This window comes from Jatropha curcas, chromosome 10 (assembly GCF_041381405.1).
Source record: "Jatropha curcas cultivar XTBG-Jc1 chromosome 10, XTBG_Jcur_1.0, whole genome shotgun sequence".
Taxonomy (NCBI): domain Eukaryota; kingdom Viridiplantae; phylum Streptophyta; class Magnoliopsida; order Malpighiales; family Euphorbiaceae; genus Jatropha; species Jatropha curcas.
Window position 1 is genome coordinate 737341 of NC_143160.1, and position 15480 is coordinate 752820.

At 36.0% G+C, this 15480-nt stretch overlaps 3 protein-coding genes across 5 annotated transcripts; 2 read left to right on the forward strand and 1 right to left on the reverse strand.

Annotated features, from left to right (window-relative positions):
* Positions 1-1093: 1093 nt before the first annotated feature.
* Positions 1094-7780, forward strand: LOC105646216 (protein PAT1 homolog). Of its 2 annotated transcripts, none has more exons than XM_012232030.4 (5): positions 1094-1650; positions 2267-2409; positions 3338-3394; positions 4644-4707; positions 4948-7780. In XM_012232030.4, exons 1-5 carry the CDS (start codon positions 1569-1571, stop codon positions 7014-7016), a joined length of 2415 nt encoding a protein of 804 aa, XP_012087420.1. In that variant the 5' UTR covers positions 1094-1568; the 3' UTR covers positions 7017-7780. The 2 variants fall into 2 exon arrangements, with proteins under 2 accessions (XP_012087420.1, XP_012087418.1); XM_012232028.4 differs by having other exon boundaries at positions 1096-1650; positions 2264-2409.
* Positions 7781-8215: 435 nt separating this feature from the next.
* Positions 8216-10405, reverse strand: LOC105646217 (putative pumilio homolog 19). The gene has a single exon (XM_012232031.4). It carries the CDS (start codon positions 9800-9802, stop codon positions 8444-8446), a length of 1359 nt encoding a protein of 452 aa, XP_012087421.1. The 5' UTR covers positions 9803-10405; the 3' UTR covers positions 8216-8443.
* Positions 10406-10629: 224 nt separating this feature from the next.
* LOC105646218 (protein PAT1 homolog) lies at positions 10630-15081 on the forward strand. Of its 2 annotated transcripts, none has more exons than XM_012232033.4 (5): positions 10630-10863; positions 11052-11194; positions 11334-11390; positions 11829-11892; positions 12390-15081. In XM_012232033.4, exons 1-5 carry the CDS (start codon positions 10821-10823, stop codon positions 14417-14419), a joined length of 2337 nt encoding a protein of 778 aa, XP_012087423.1. In that variant the 5' UTR covers positions 10630-10820; the 3' UTR covers positions 14420-15081. The 2 variants fall into 2 exon arrangements, with proteins under 2 accessions (XP_012087423.1, XP_012087422.1); XM_012232032.4 differs by having other exon boundaries at positions 10634-10863; positions 11049-11194.
* The last annotated feature ends 399 nt before the right edge of the window (positions 15082-15480 follow it).

Genomic DNA, 15480 nt, shown 5'->3' on the forward strand with positions numbered 1-15480 from the left:
AAATTAGATTATTTTCTGATATGCCTTTTTTAATAGCTTTTGAATTATAGTTATTGAAATTATCGAGAGAGGTTTTAAATATACCAAGTTATCTCTTGGACTAAGGATATCTATAGTATATGTAAAAAAGAATCATTTCGCGGAAAAAAAAAAAAAAAAAAAAAAAAAGCTAAAAAGTTGTTTCACAGATGGAGCTTCTAAATATGCCATGTTACTCGTTGAAATCCATATTAGGCCTCTTCGATAACGAAATTCTCTAACACAAGGTAACAAAATTTTCAAAACAAGATCGAAGCTACCATCACTGCTCTTTGTTTTGCTACCAAAGTCATCCCTTTCTTTCAACAATCAATTCAATTACCTACAATAAATTTGATTAACAATCATATGGAGGTGGAGTATTATATATGTACAATTTAGAAATTAGAAGATCAACGTCGATGTTCTATCGTGGATAAAAGTCTCATTTAAATCGTGGATTGTTACAAGTAGGAAGTGCAATTCGATTTTAGAATCTCCAGAGAGTGGAAGCTATCAGTTTAAGGGAGAGAGGGTGAAGGAGAGGGATGGGAAGAGGATGAGAGTCTGCTTTTTCACATGATTTTGCTTTTATTAAGGGTATGAACGACATTTTCCACATATACTTAATGAAAAAGTGATAAAAGTAAAAAAAAAAAAACATATAACATTAAAAAAAGTAAAATAATTGGCTCAATATATAAATTTCATCTTATACTTTGGTTACTTGAATTTTTAATAAACTTTGTTATGATCGTTGTAAATTTATTTATTTAGCAAGTAGTATGATTTGTGAAAGTGTAATATTATAATTACACCTTGTAAGTTCAGGGGATCGCAAGATAAATTAGCCAAAATTTAATAGTAATTATATAATTAAATTAAGAAAATGGAAGTGCTATATATATATATATATTTTTTTTGAGGATTACTAAGGGATTAAATAGTTACCTATTCTATATGATTATTGGTCCCGCTTGCCACCTCCTTTCCTTTCATTCAAGGAAACTATAAAAGGAAAGGAAAAAAGAAAAAAAAAAAGGGTTGATAAATACTAAAAAATAGCAAAATCAAGATGAACAATAACAAAAACATACCCTGAATTTTTTTAGACAGGCAATTCCATTGCTGTTGTCTGTTCATTTTGATCTTTCCTTCGAATAATTTTTACCAATAACACAGTAAAACGAGAGAGAACAAAAAAAAAAAAAAAAAACGAAAAAAAGAAAAAGGAACCCATTTGACGATACTCACCGACCCCCTCTCTCTCCTCCGGTTCAATAATAAATCGCCATCGTTATCTCTTCCCTGTAGGGTTCCTCTTTCGTTCTCTTTTGGCTAATCCAATAATTTTTAACTATGGATTATTGTATCCATTTCACTGTACAAATCTTCTCACCCGAAACCCTAAAAGTTTCAGTGTTAAGGGTTTTTAGTGTTTAGCGTCGTTTTTGCTTTTTTCTTGATTTAGAATTTAGAATTTCTTTTGCTACGGTTGTTTTTTTAATCTTTAAAATTTAGTTTTAGCGATAAGAAAACGAAGTGTAGATATGGAAGGGATTGAAAGTGGTATAGGTATTCAAGAAATTTCCAAAGTTGATGATCCTAAGCAGACTGGAGATAACTCTACAGGTTGGTTTTGATTTTTTTTTCTCTATTTTGTTTCTTTCAGCTGGATCTTAGCTTTCCATTTTGAGGTTTTTGAGATCTTCGTTTTGCTTTTTATTTGGATGCCCAGCGACTGGGCTCAATAACTGGACAATTGAATCAAATCTTTTTATTTAAGCAGTGGTATGTTGTCAAGGTCGAATGATGTTTTAAGTTTCATTTTATGCATAATTTCTATTCATTCCAGGATCGATGTTGTTTTGATTCTCGAGTAATTTATTGCTTTCCTTTATTAGTCAAATGGAAGTGTAGCTGTTAGTTAATACTTCTTCGTTTTTATGGATTTGACTGTGTTTGTTTGATTTTGCATCTTCAACTTCATAAGATGCTTGAAACTTTCATAATTTCGTTATGAACTCGATTGTCCCACAAAATTATAGGAAAAAGTGATGTTGTAGTTAGCTCCAACACTAGGCATGTTTTCCTGATGCGTAACTGTGTTATAGATCAATTTTGGTTTTTATGAGTGACTTTAGCTTTTCTATTTTGTTAGAATGTTAGTACCTGATGTCCATTATTAAAGTATCTCTATTGATGATAATTGTAGTTTTTTGACTAGAATGTCTCTGTGGTGCAGAAGATGCCGTGTTTGATGCATCTCAATATGCATTCTTTGGTAAAGATCTTGTCGAGGAAGTTGAGTTAGGGGGGTTGGACGATGAAGAAGAGGCCTTGCCTGCGGCTGAGCTTGATGAGGAAGAGTTCCTCTTTGGTAGACAAGAGGTCAGAATTTCTTTTGTTTTTGGATTTTTGTTGATTTGTGATTTCACCAGGAAACTGGCATTAGTTGATAATAATAATAATAATAATAATAATAATAATAATAATAATAATAAATTATGAGTGTAAATAAGTAGATTTATCAATGAATTCAATGTATAAATTATTCGTGAGCTATTTGGTTCAGCTTATTCTTCATGGCTTACTGCAAGATTCATGAAATCCTAGATCATAATAGAGCTAAAGAAATTTGTTCTTTACCACAATAACTTTAAGTGAAATACTTTTCTTTGTTCTGCTCTTACTCTGCCATTTAGCTGCTGATTGTTGGATATTAGAGGCATATCGCTTGTCAATAATTTTTTTCTAATCATTCTTCTATTAATTGCTCTTCTGTAGCTTTTCCTTTTTGTTGAAATAGCAGGAGTTTTTATGGATGTTTTGAAGAATGAGAATGTTCATGTTTACAACATAAGGAATATGTGGTATTCTCGTTGAAGTTCAAGTTCTGAGTATATGTTGGTGGAATTTGAGACTAATGACGTGGGTTAGACAAAGGGTGATGAAATATGGATGTCTAGTGGGCTTTTCCTCCTTTGCTGTTTCTTTCATTTGTTCTTTCTTTCTTTTGTGTTTTGGTTGGCAGGTTGTTCCTTCTTTCATAAAATTTGAAAAATGTGAAAATTCAGCTTTTTAAGCAACCCTTACAGCGAATTTTTTATATAATTAAACCTACAGGAGTTGAAGTACTCCTTTGCATGCTTGTATTAAATCAATTTATTGGTTTTGGACTGCATTATCCAATATCCATGACTTGTAACATCCTGATTGATATGTTTAAAACAATGGTTTCAGATGTAAATTTTTTGTTGATGATATTCCAGCAATAGGAAATTCAATGGTGCAACTAACTGCTCTTTCTTATTTGCAGGGTGAGATTGTAAGATCTCTTTCTGATATTGATGATCTTGCTAGTACATTTTCAAAGGTCAGTTTACTAATTGCCGCTGCTGTAAATTATGTGTCTATTTCTCTCGTATCTTTTTCTCCTCCCCACTTTTATTAATTTTTAAGTCATATAAGAATCTAGTCACTGTTTGATGCCTTTTTTACACTCAGTTTTATTGTTCCATTGATTGCCTTTCATGTGGAAGAGTTGTATTCTTTTTCTGTGTAGATTTTGGAAGGTATTTTTAAAGATTCATACGAATAATTTGCTGTTTGGGAATGATGGGAATTAATTATACTCTTCTTCCTAGGACTATATCTGAATGCTATATTTCTATATAGGAGTGATGAGAGCGACAGTTTTCTTTTCAGAAGAATTATTAAGATGAGAAAATGGGTGCATATCCCCTTGCCAATTTTCTATTTTATCAGTTGTTCTCTATTCACTGCAAATTTGGTTGCATTACCCAAAACTCTCACGAGGTACACTGGGCTGTGTAAAAATAGGCATGGTGGAAGAACACCTTCCAACCTTTTTGAGATGAGCAGGTGCAAAGTGATGGATATGAACATGTGGACCTTTTTGTGGATAGGTTGTCAAATTTCTTTTATTATTTGAAAAAGAATCTTTTACGTCCTTAATTAGCTTTTGTTATTGTCTTCAAGTCTTCTTGTGCACATGAGTTTAATGTCAGAGTTCTATTTTCTACCATGTAGATTACATGAAATTTGTAAAAAACGAGTAAATTACCCATTGACTACCTGCCTTTTTTTTTCCTGAAACAAAAGTAAATATATACTGTCTTTCTAACATTAGCAAGCGTAGACTTTAGTGCTTGAAATTTATGCATTTTCTTGCTTCAACACTTATAAATTTTAACTCTAGTTGTAACTTGAATGTCAAAGGTCAAATGGTCTTTCTGGCGTCAGTACATACAGAGGGAAAAATTGAACCTTTATATTTGTTTATATTTTTAAGAAATATTCAGAGCCTGTCGTTAGATTTATGCCTTATTCAGCCTTTGGGCATTATTTCTGTTGTTGTAAAAGAATGTGGTGGCTTCAGATATCCTTGGTTTGAATCTGGTCAATTATTTTTTCCATTAACAGTTTTTTACCTCTGGTTTTATTGGATGCAGTATTTGTTTCTGATAATCACAACTTAGTATCTGTGTCTCTCAGATATTTTTGAACTTCTTTTGATATCTAATCTTAATGGCATGTACCGAGTATCTTTGTGAAAGTGTCAGATTATACTAATTTACTTACTACTGTTTATCTTATTGCAGTTGAATAAAGTTGTCAGTGGACCAAGAGGTGCAGGAGTAATAGGTGACAGGGGATCCAGAGAAAGTGAGTGTAGAAAATTGCATAATCTCTTTTAGTGATGTAAAAATTTGAATTTTAAAATTTAATTATAAGCTTATAAATTCTCATGATGAATCACGATATTGTCCTTTCCATTTTTCTCATATTATTGCAGTCAACTCCTACATTCTTCTCATCTTCTAAAAAATTTTTAGTTCTCTTAACTATGGGTTTATCCTTGAAGAGGTAAAAAATAATAACGCTAACTGTGGCATTTCCTTCCAGGTTCATCTGCTGCGGAATGGGCTCAAGGGGACGATTTTCCTAACTGGTTTGATCAACAGCAGCTACTCGATCCTGAAGGTTTTCAAGATGGCAAAAGATGGTCCTCACAGCCATATTCTTCTTCTGCTCGTTTGTCAGAATTAAAGCCTTTGTACAGGACATCTTCATATCCTGAGCAGCAGCAACATCATCAACATTTTTCCAGCGAACCAATTCTTGTGCCGAAGTCTTCTTACACTTCATATCCTCCTGGACAATCACCACAGGCTTCACCAAATCATAGTCATCTAAACATTCCATATCTTGGTGGTGGTCCCCAAATGGCAATTTCTTTACCGAACCTCTCTCCTTTTTCTGGTCCTCAGCTACAACTGACGGGCTTACATCATGGATCGCCTCATTTTGGCGGAAATTTGTCACAATTTTCATCTGGTCCATCTGCAAATAGCCGACCACCTAACCAATGGATGAACCACACAGGTTTATATCCTGGAGATCATCCAAACCGTTTGAACAATATGTTACAGCAACTACCGCATCAAAATGGTTTAATGGCTCCACAGTTGATGTCACAACTGCAGTCACAGCAGCATAGAATGCACCACCCTGTTCAGCCGCCACTGGGCCATTTATCAGGCATGCAGTCTCAGCTGTTTAATCTTCATCCTTCCTCATCCCCACATTTGATGAACAAATTTGAAGCAGTTCTTGGTATGGGTGATAATAGAGATCAAAGACCAAAAACTGCTCAGAAAGGTAGACAAAATTTGTATTATTCTCAACATGGCTTTGACTCCAACGGCCAGAAGATTGAAAGTTTTTGGCCGCAGTTCAGATCGAAGTACATGACAGCTGATGAAATTGAAAGTATTCTCAGAATGCAGCTCGCTGCAACACACAGTAATGACCCATATGTGGATGATTATTATCATCAGGCTTGTCTTTCCAAAAAATCAGCTGGGGCAAAGCTCAAGCATCATTTCTGTCCAACTCACTTGAGGGATCTTCCTCCTCGTGCACGTGCTAATAATGAGCCTCATGCTTTTCTCCAGGTTGATGCACTTGGGAGGGCCCCTTTTTCTTCAATTCGTAGACCCCGCCCACTTCTTGAGGTCGACCCCCCAAACTCATCTATTAGTGGTGCCACTGATCAGAAAGTTTCTGAGAAACCCCTAGAACAGGAGCCAATGCTTGCAGCTAGAGTGACAATCGAAGATGGCCTTTGCCTTCTTCTTGATGTGGATGATATTGACCGTTTTCTTGAATTTAATTTTAATCAGCTTCAAGATGGTGGAGTCCAATTGAAACGCAGGAGGCAGGTCTTATTGGAAGGGTTGGCAGCATCCATGCAATTGGTTGACCCACTTGGCAAGAATGGACATTCAGTAGGACTTGCTCCAAAAGATGACCTTGTGTTTTTACGATTAGTATCTCTTCCCAAGGGCCGGAAGCTGCTTGCGAAGTACCTTCAGTTTCTTTCCCCAGGTGGTGAACTCATGCGAATTGTCTGCATGGCTATTTTTCGTCATTTGAGGTTTTTGTTTGGAGGGCTCCCTTCTGATGTCGGAGCAGCGGAGACTACAAATAACCTTGCAAAAGTTGTATCATTATGTGTGCGCCGCATGGATCTTAGTTCGCTTAGTGCTTGTCTTGCAGCAGTTGTTTGTTCCTCGGAGCCGCCCCCACTTCGACCCCTGGGAAACTCTGCAGGAAATGGGGCGTCTCTCATTTTGATGTCTGTTCTGGAAAGGGCAACTGAATTATTGATTGAGCTTCAAGATGCTAACAACTATAATATGACGAATCGGGCACTATGGAAGGCCTCATTTGATGAGTTTTTTGGCCTACTTATAAAGTATTGTATAAATAAATACGATAGTATTATGCAATCTTCTCTATCAGATCCAGCAGAAGCTATTAAGAGGGAATTACCTATGGAGCTCTTGCGTGCCAGTGTTCCTCACGTAAATGATTACCAGAAAAAGTTGCTATATGACCTTTCCCAACGTTCCTTAGCCAGTCAAGATGGTAATGGTGGTCACATGAATTCTGAATCTGTGCTGAGTTGATGCTAAGCTTGTGAAAAAACATGATGGCCCTTAGAAAACATGAGCTCAAGGTGGTGCTGACTTCTGAAAAAAGTGAATGTAAAAGACTGTTGGACCAACAATGTTGTCGGGTATTTGTTTTTTACTTGTACTTGCAAACCGTGGATATTTAGGAACACACGGAGTAAGTGAAGCAGATGCTTTGGAGCAATCAATTGAAAGTCGGTCTAGTCCTTTCGGGATATAGTATTAAAAAATTTTAGTTTTTTTTCTTTTTTTTTTTTTTTTTCTCATTCAATTGCAGGCAACTGCATTGGCTAAACTTTTTACAGGCCTGTCTTGTCTTGTATTGTGCTAGAAATCTGTTGGAAGTTCCTCATTTACTTGGGTATTTTTACGCCTCAAGTCTTTAGAGGCTTTGGTGTTCTGTTGTGGAATTCTGAATATTGTGTAGGGTGTACAGGGTTTGGTACATAGATTTCCTACTTTCCTGTTGTATTTGTTATCCAGGAGGTGGGTTGAAGTCTTGAAGACATTTTCATGTTTTTCTGGTATGGGCTATGTGCTTGCCATGGTTCCCAAGTAAATGACAATAAGGCTGGTGGTTTGTGTTTCGAATGTGGGATGCTGATGGAGTTTTGAGTTCTCAAGTAATTAGCAAGTTTAGCCTAGTTTTTCTTTTTTCATCTAATTTTCATTCTCATTGTATTAGCCCTCTTGTGCTTTCTCCAAACGTTGACATTGTTATCCTTGATTTCTAATTTTCTTTCATATCGTTTTAGCAAGTTTAGCGCAGTTGACTGATGCTTTGTTTATTTTTCGCTTAATAATAATGTCTTGTTGACGGCGCAATCAAAAAATCTCTTTTTTTTTTTTTTTTTCGTGTAATTTAGTCTCTCTGGTTAGATGAAATTAAATTTGTCCTTGTCCTGTGATTTGTATTTTTGGACTGATAGGTCATTTTATTGTTAATTTTGGATGACAGATCAGAATACCCTTTATTTTATTTCTATTGTATTTCTTATAGAAGATTATTTTATTAGGCAATTAGCAACAGAAATATAAATATTCAACTCTTTTTGACAAGACAAAAAGTAAATAGTTAATTTCATCAAACATCAGCCGGGATTAATTTGCCTAGATCGGTCCATGACTAATGAAACTAAAATTTGTTTGTCAATAACACGAGAGCAAAGAACCTTGTTTTTCAATCACTTCAGTTGGCATAAAACTTTGCATAGATATAATGATAGGAACCATCAGCTTATACAGTTTCATTATTTAATTACCACTTCACCATCCAGAATAAACCCACTGCAACCAGGATTCAAGCCTAAGCTAAAAGACATGACCAGTTACTAAACTAAAACAATTTTAACATACTTGCCTACAGAAGTAAAAAAACCTATGAAAACATACTAACATATCAGAGTCATCATAAGTTGAAATCAAACTTCATTTGGAATTCCACTGGCAATCAAATTGAAGATGCTTCTTCCATATCCATACCGGAGAGTCTCGAGATGCGGTTGAAGGCTTCTCAGAAGTTCCAAATGGAGCGGAAAATTCAGTTCCTTAGTGACTTTCAATGCTCTTTGAATCACATAATTCCCAAACTGATCTCTGGCAACTTGCAATAGTTGGTTGCTACTGCTGCTCAGAAGGTCCTCAACTGCATAACTCATAGCTGGTGACTTGAGGCATTTTTCCACAACATGACTACCCCATTTCTGCAATGATAGTCTTGCATAGTGACCTCTAAGCAGGTTTCCTATTATTTCAGTAAAGAATGGATTTTCAAGCCCCAAGACTTTCTGCACAACATGGTTACCTGAAGGATCATGTGAGAGGAACACTGCATTGTTAGAGATTAATTCTAAAAGGTGTTGCCTATGCCAACCTTGGATTTTGTCTATGAAGTTGTTTAAAGATATACATCCTATCTCGTGGATTGCCAAGTGAAGACAATTTGGGATAATTGCTTCATAGAGTAATACTTTCTGCTTAATATCAAGAGTGTCCAAGCAGTAAGTTATAACATATGATCCTATTTTATCAATCATCAATTGGTAAAACGCAAGGTAGAGACTAGCAACCAGCCACTTGATGTAAGGAGATTTTTTGAGTAATTTGATCAATTTTTTGATCAACTTGGAAGCAGTTATGTTGTTTGACAGAATAATAAACAGTTGTCGATCCATTGTTATAGTCTCCACAATCAACGCCAACTGTTTCTCATTGCAAGAATCAATTAGCTTAGAACAGACATGCCAACCAAATTGATCAATCATCAGATAGTGGATTATAGGGACTCCCTCCAATGAGGCTGTAACCCTTTCAAGAATTTGACTCGTAATTTTTGTATTCTTGAACATTAATACTTCCTGAAGGTTCTTAGAGCCTTCTTGATTTCTAGCATATCCCAGAAAAGAATACCCTTTAAGCTTACCAAATACAGAATGCGGAGCAGAATCTTGATTAGCGCCCTCGTTATGCAAAGCATGGACAGATAGTTGAAGTTCTGGATTGTTGATTGCCCATATATTTTGTGGATAAAGTTGTGGTAGAACTCGCTTTGATTTATCAAACGAAGTTTCTTGATTTTTAGAAACAATTTCTTGGATTTTTGTTGAAGAGGTCTCTCCAGGAAAAAGAAAAGAATTGGTACTTCCTACAGAAGACGAAACCTCGCCATTGTTAAGGGAAAGATTCTCGACAGAAAGACTGAGACTTTCCATAGAGGAATTCGCAGAAGATAATGATTTGGGTGTTTCAGATTTTTCAGCAATTGATTTCTCCTTCTCCATAATAAGGCTACACGTTGCAGAGTAAAGAAACAAAGAATTTCAAGAAACGATGCAAATAAAAAGAAATTGATAAAGTCTCGCTGGCGTTGAAGTTTTTATACAAGTGTTTATGGAATCGTCAAGCAGCAATTCAAAATCCTATTAGAATCGGAATTGGTAAAAGACCAAGGACTAGAAGTTTTTACAAGTGAAGTGACTGTCCTAGGAATCCTTGTGGCCTAAGGAAAAACAGAAAAGAAAGAGAAAAAAGAAAAAAGAAATGTATTTAATTAATTTTTGTGATTTAAAAAAAAAATTGATGTAGAGTTGGTGACTTTCTTTATTTATCCGTAGAACCCAAAAATAGAAAATTATTTATTTATCCCAATTCTAATCGAACTTTATCCAAGATTTAAAACCTGAATATGTAAAAGAGCTTTACTTAAATATTCAAAAAAAAAAAAAAAAAAAAAAAGTAAACGTGGAGCTAGGGTCTGGCCTTCAGGGTACGGATCAGAAAAGTTCTAAGTTTCATATGAGACGACCCGCCGTTTTAATAGTAGTAAAAACAAATTCACCCGTCTATGGCACCACCCAAACACCAAACAAATAAAAAAATATATTTCAAGTTTTGTTTTTTTCAGGATATTCATGGCTATGTACAAGGAAAAACATAAATAAAACAAGAATAATTTTTTTAAATATCCGCTTTTTAGGTAAAGCCTTTTCCTATCTACGTGTTTTGCTAATTATTCCTGGCACAGCAGAGTGCCAATAATAAAAAAGATAAGACTTTCATAAAATATTATATGGAATTGAATGAATTTTCCAAAAAAATATAAAAAATCAAAAATTTGTTATTCATTTCACTGTGCAAATCTTCTCACCGTACGTCTTAGAAGTTTCAGTGTTAGGGTTTTTGGTACTTAGTGTCGTTATTTATTTATGTATTTTTCTAGATTTAGATTCATTTTCTCTGTTAGGCTTTTTGAAGTTTTTACTTTTAGCTTTAGTGATAGGGAAAAGGAAAGGTGTGGATATGGAAGTGATTGAAAGTCCGAGCGGTATTCAAGAGGCTACAGGTTGGTTTGTCTTTACTTCTTTACTGTATTTTAGTCCTTTTAGCTGAATCTTCGCTTACCAAATTGGTCTTTTGGAGATTGAGTCTTCGAGATTTTTTTTGTTTAGGTACTTCCAATAATCTCATTTCAGTTCAGCTTACTTGAAAGGTTTATGACTTTTTTTTTTTTTTTTTTTTTTGGTGCAGAAGGTGCTGTGTTTGATGCATCTCAATATGCGTTCTTTGGTAAAGATCTTGTTGGGGAGGTTGAGCTAGGCGGATTGGAGGATGATGAAGAGGACTCTCCTCCAGTTGAGTTTAATGAGGAGGAGTTTCTCTTTGTTGGACAAGAGGTTACACTTTCCTTTCTATTTTCCAGATTTTCCTACCTGATTGTGATGTAACAACTGTTATTCAATATAAATTTCAATTTTTTGGTTGATGGTGGTAGGCATTTCCAATGGCGCAACTGACTTTCTTTCTTATTTGCAGGGTGAGGTTGTAAGATCTACATCTGATATTGATGATCTTGCTAGCAGATTTTCAAAGGTTAGTTGACTAGTTCCTGATACTATGAAGTGTGAGTCATTTTTTAAAATTTTGATTTTATGATTTCTGGTGTTTTTTAAATCACATAAAACTATTGTCACGAGAGTCATCCCAGATTGGCACGGTGAACACTTTCTAAGCTGTTTCAATTGACTAGATGAACAAACGTTTTTAAAATAAGTGTGGAAGACCTCCTGCCTCAATCTTTAGCTGTTAGGCATTACTTTTGTTGTAGTTGAATTTGTTTAGGTTGGGGCATGCTAGGTTTGAGTCTTAAAGATTATTTGAAATCAACATTTTTTTTACCATCCAAGCTTGCTCTTGCTGGCATTTAGAAAGTATGAATTGGCTGTCAATCATATTATTGGCAAAGGTCTTGAACGGTCTAGTTTTGCCGTGTTCTTACTTGCATATGCTCGACTATTTATCTTCTTGCAGTTGAACAAGGTTGTCAGTGGGTCAACTAGTGCAGGAGTAATTGGTAGTAGGGGATCCAGAGCAAGTGAGTATAGAATATATAATTTTCTAAATATTATTTTGCTTTTCTAATACTTCATTGCCTCATTATGTGATGGTGGTTGTGGACTTGTAGTAGTTCAGTGGTAGACAATTTTAGTGTTTAAGGTTGCTCATGGATAAGGATTTTACCTTCAGAGTCCATACAGTTGCAGGTACAGCTAATGCTATATTGGGAACCTTATTTTGCATATGTTCTATTCAATGGGGTGAAGATCTGAATACAAGCAAGACAATCGTTGACTTCTCAGTGAATGTCATATAATCCATTTAGCTACAATCATGTATTTGTTAATGTATAAATCTTTTCAATGGGAACCATTGGGAAGTTATACAGGGCATTTATTTATCTTGAAAATTGTGATTTTGTAGCTTGGTGTGAACCAAATTCTACTATTTTTGCTTAAGGTTTTATCAGTATTTTGGATTCATCCTTGAGGATGGAACAAACAATGAAAAGCTAAGTGTGATATTTTATTCCAGGTTCATCTGCTGCTGAATGGGTGCAGGGGGAGGAATTTCCTAACTGGTTTGATCAGCAGCAGCTGCTTGACTATGAACGCATTCAGGATGGCAAAAGACAGTCCTCACAGCCATATTCTTATACTGCTCACATTTCAGAATCAATGTCTCCGTACCGACAATCGTCTTACCCTGAGCCGCAACAACACCATCAACAGTTATCTAGTGAACCCATTCTTGTACCAAAGTCTTGTTACACTTCATATCATCCTCCTGGTGTACAATCTCCACAGGCTTCACCAAATCATGGTCAGCTGAATAATGCATATCTTGGTTCTGGTCCTCAAATGACAGTATCTTTACCAAACCTCTCTGCCATTTCTAGTCCTCAGCTTCAGTTTGCAGGCTTACATCATGGATCACCTAACTTAGGTGGAAATTTGTCACAGCTTTCATCTAGTCTGTCTGCAAATGGACAGCCTCCAAACGAATGGATTAATCATACAGGTCTGTGTCATGGAGATCATCCTAACCATTCTAACAATATGCTGCAGCAGCAGCTACCTCATCAACATGGTTTAATTCCCCCGCACTTGATTCCACAACGGCAGCCACAGCAGCATAGACTACATCACGTTCAGCCATCATTGGCCCACTTGTCTGGGATGCAGTCTCAACTAATTAATCTTCACCCTTCATCCCCGCACTGGACGAGCAAGTTTGAAGCGGTGCTTGGTCCAGGTGATATTAGAGATCAAAGACCTAAATCTGCTCAAAAAGATAGACAAAATCTCCATTATTCTCAGCAGGGCTTTGTTAACTATGGTCGAAGCATTAATGGTGTCTGGTCTCAGTTCAGATCCAAGTACATGACAGCTGATGAAATTGAGAACATCATCAGAATGCATCTTGCTGCTACACACAGTAATGACCCATATGTCGATGATTATTATCACCAGGCTTTTCTTTCGAAAAAAACAGCTGGTGCAAAGCTTAGACATCATTTCTGCCCAACTCACTTGAGGGATCTTCCTCCTCGAGCACGCACTAGCTCGGAGCCCCATGCTTTTTTGCAGGTTGATGCTCTTGGAAGGGTTCCCTTTTCTTCAATTCGTAGACCCCGTCCACTTCTTGAGATTGATCCGCCAATCTCATCTGCTAGTGCTGTCACTGATCAGAAAGTTCCTGAGAAGCCCCTAGAACAGGAGCCAATGCTTGCAGCTAGAGTGACAATAGAAGATGGCATTTGCTGCCTTCTTGATGTGGATGATATTGACCGTTTTCTAGAATTCAATCAGCTTCAAGATGGAGGGGTCCAATTGAAATGCAGGAGGCAGGCATTGTTGGAGGGGCTGGCAGAATCCTTGCAGTTGGTTGATCCATTTGGCAAGGATGGGCACGCAGCTCAACTAGCTCCAACGGATGACATTGTGTTCTTACGAATAGTATCTCTTCCCAAGGGTAGGAAACTTCTGGCGAGGTATCTTCAGTGTCTTTCTCCAGGTGGTGATCTTATGCGAATTGCTTGCATGGCTATTTTTCGTCATTTGAGGTTTTTGTTTGGAGGTCTCCCCTCTGATCTGGGAGCAGCAGAGACTGTACATAACCTTGTAAGAGTTGTACTATTACATGTGCGCTGCATGGATCTTGGTTCACTTGGCTCTTGTCTTGCAGCTGTGGTTTGTTCCTCAGAGCAGCCCCCACTACGCCCCCTTGGAAGCTCTGCTGGAAATGGGGCTTCTCTTGTTTTAATGTGTGTTCTTGATAGAGCAACTGAACTATTGAATAAGCTTCAAGATGCTAGCAACTATAATTTAACAAATCGAGCACTTTGGAAGGCCTCATTTGATGAGTTTTTTAGCCTACTTGTAAAGTACTGCATAAATAAATTGGATAGTATTATGCAGTCTTCACCAGATTCAGCAGAAGCCATTAAGAGAGAATTACCTTTGGAGCTCTTGCGTGCCAGTATTCCCCATACAAATGACTACCAGAAAAAGATGATATATGATATTTCCCCAGCATTCCTTAGTTTGTCAAGGCGGTGTTGATGTGGTCATGCAAATTCTGGTTTAATGATTAATTGACCAAGCTCTGGGTGCCTTAAAAATAACATTTCCTGAAGTTTCTCTGTGCCTTATGATTCATGGAAATATTGTGAAAGGTGCTCTTCTAAGGACCTCGCAGGATACAATTTGAGGCTTTATTGATTTTTCGTGACAGCGGTAAAATTTTGACGACTACCTCAGATATTTTTTTTTCTTTGATACAGTAGTGTTGAAATGGCTTCGAATCTTCGAACCTAGCTTTTTTTTTTTTTTTTTTCAATCATATCCAACTTGTTGGGTTTTGCTGAAGAGACGTTATCAGAAAAAGATTTTTCTACTTTCCAAAGAGGAACACTCGGCGCTTCTGTCAATACTTCCGTTCTTAGGAGAGGCTTCCGATGGAGGAATCCATAGATGACATTGGCTGGGGCATCTCAGAACTTGCAGAAATTGATTTCTACTACTACAAGAAAGTTACGGATCAAGGACAGGAACCTTTCAAACGTGGGATATAAGGTAGAATGTTAGAAAAGTCGAAAGGAAAATTAAGGACAGAGACCTTAAGAATTGTTTTTTTCCTTTGTATTACTACATTAGAATCGATTAAAGTTTTGGTAATGCAGTATCTCTAAAACACAGAAAAGATCATTAGATAATTACATTTATCTACAGTGATACTCTGATCCTCTTTCATTGATTTTAAGTTAATTTTAGTCCTAAATTGTAGCCGTAGATGGCATTGAAAATGGCTATCATGCATGTGATTGAATTTTACAATAACGATAATTCTTTTGCTTTACTCATATATTAAAATTGTAATCTTTTATTTTTTTTTCTCCTGTTTTTTTTTTTTTTTTCCTTTCGAAATTGAATGAAAATTATAAACAATTGTTGAGATTTTTTTTATAAAAAGATATATAAAAGAATAAAAAATTAAAAAAAGAGTGATAAGTGAGTGAAATTATAAATTTTGTTGAAATACTTTGTCCCTTCAATAAAAAATAAAACTTGGACACAAATTAAAAACAAATTAACAAAAGTTGTGAGAAAAATTAAATAATTAC

What these genes read in the sequence shown, in the direction of transcription:
- LOC105646216 (XM_012232028.4), top strand. Translation starts at nt 1,569, where the DNA reads ATGGAAGGGATTGAAAGTGGTATAGGTATTCAAGAAATTTCCAAAGTT. An exon ending in TCCTCTTTGGTAGACAAGAG is followed by an intron (nt 2,410 to 3,337) that starts GTCAGAATTTCT and finishes TCTTATTTGCAG; the next exon opens with GGTGAGATTGTAAGATCTCT. An exon ending in TGACAGGGGATCCAGAGAAA is followed by an intron (nt 4,708 to 4,947) that starts GTGAGTGTAGAA and finishes ATTTCCTTCCAG; the next exon opens with GTTCATCTGCTGCGGAATGG.
- LOC105646217 (XM_012232031.4), bottom strand. Translation starts at nt 9,802, where the DNA reads ATGGAGAAGGAGAAATCAATTGCTGAAAAATCTGAAACACCCAAATCA.
- LOC105646218 (XM_012232032.4), top strand. Translation starts at nt 10,821, where the DNA reads ATGGAAGTGATTGAAAGTCCGAGCGGTATTCAAGAGGCTACAG. An exon ending in CGGTATTCAAGAGGCTACAG is followed by an intron (nt 10,864 to 11,048) that starts GTTGGTTTGTCT and finishes TTTTTGGTGCAG; the next exon opens with AAGGTGCTGTGTTTGATGCA. An exon ending in TTGCTAGCAGATTTTCAAAG is followed by an intron (nt 11,391 to 11,828) that starts GTTAGTTGACTA and finishes ATCTTCTTGCAG; the next exon opens with TTGAACAAGGTTGTCAGTGG.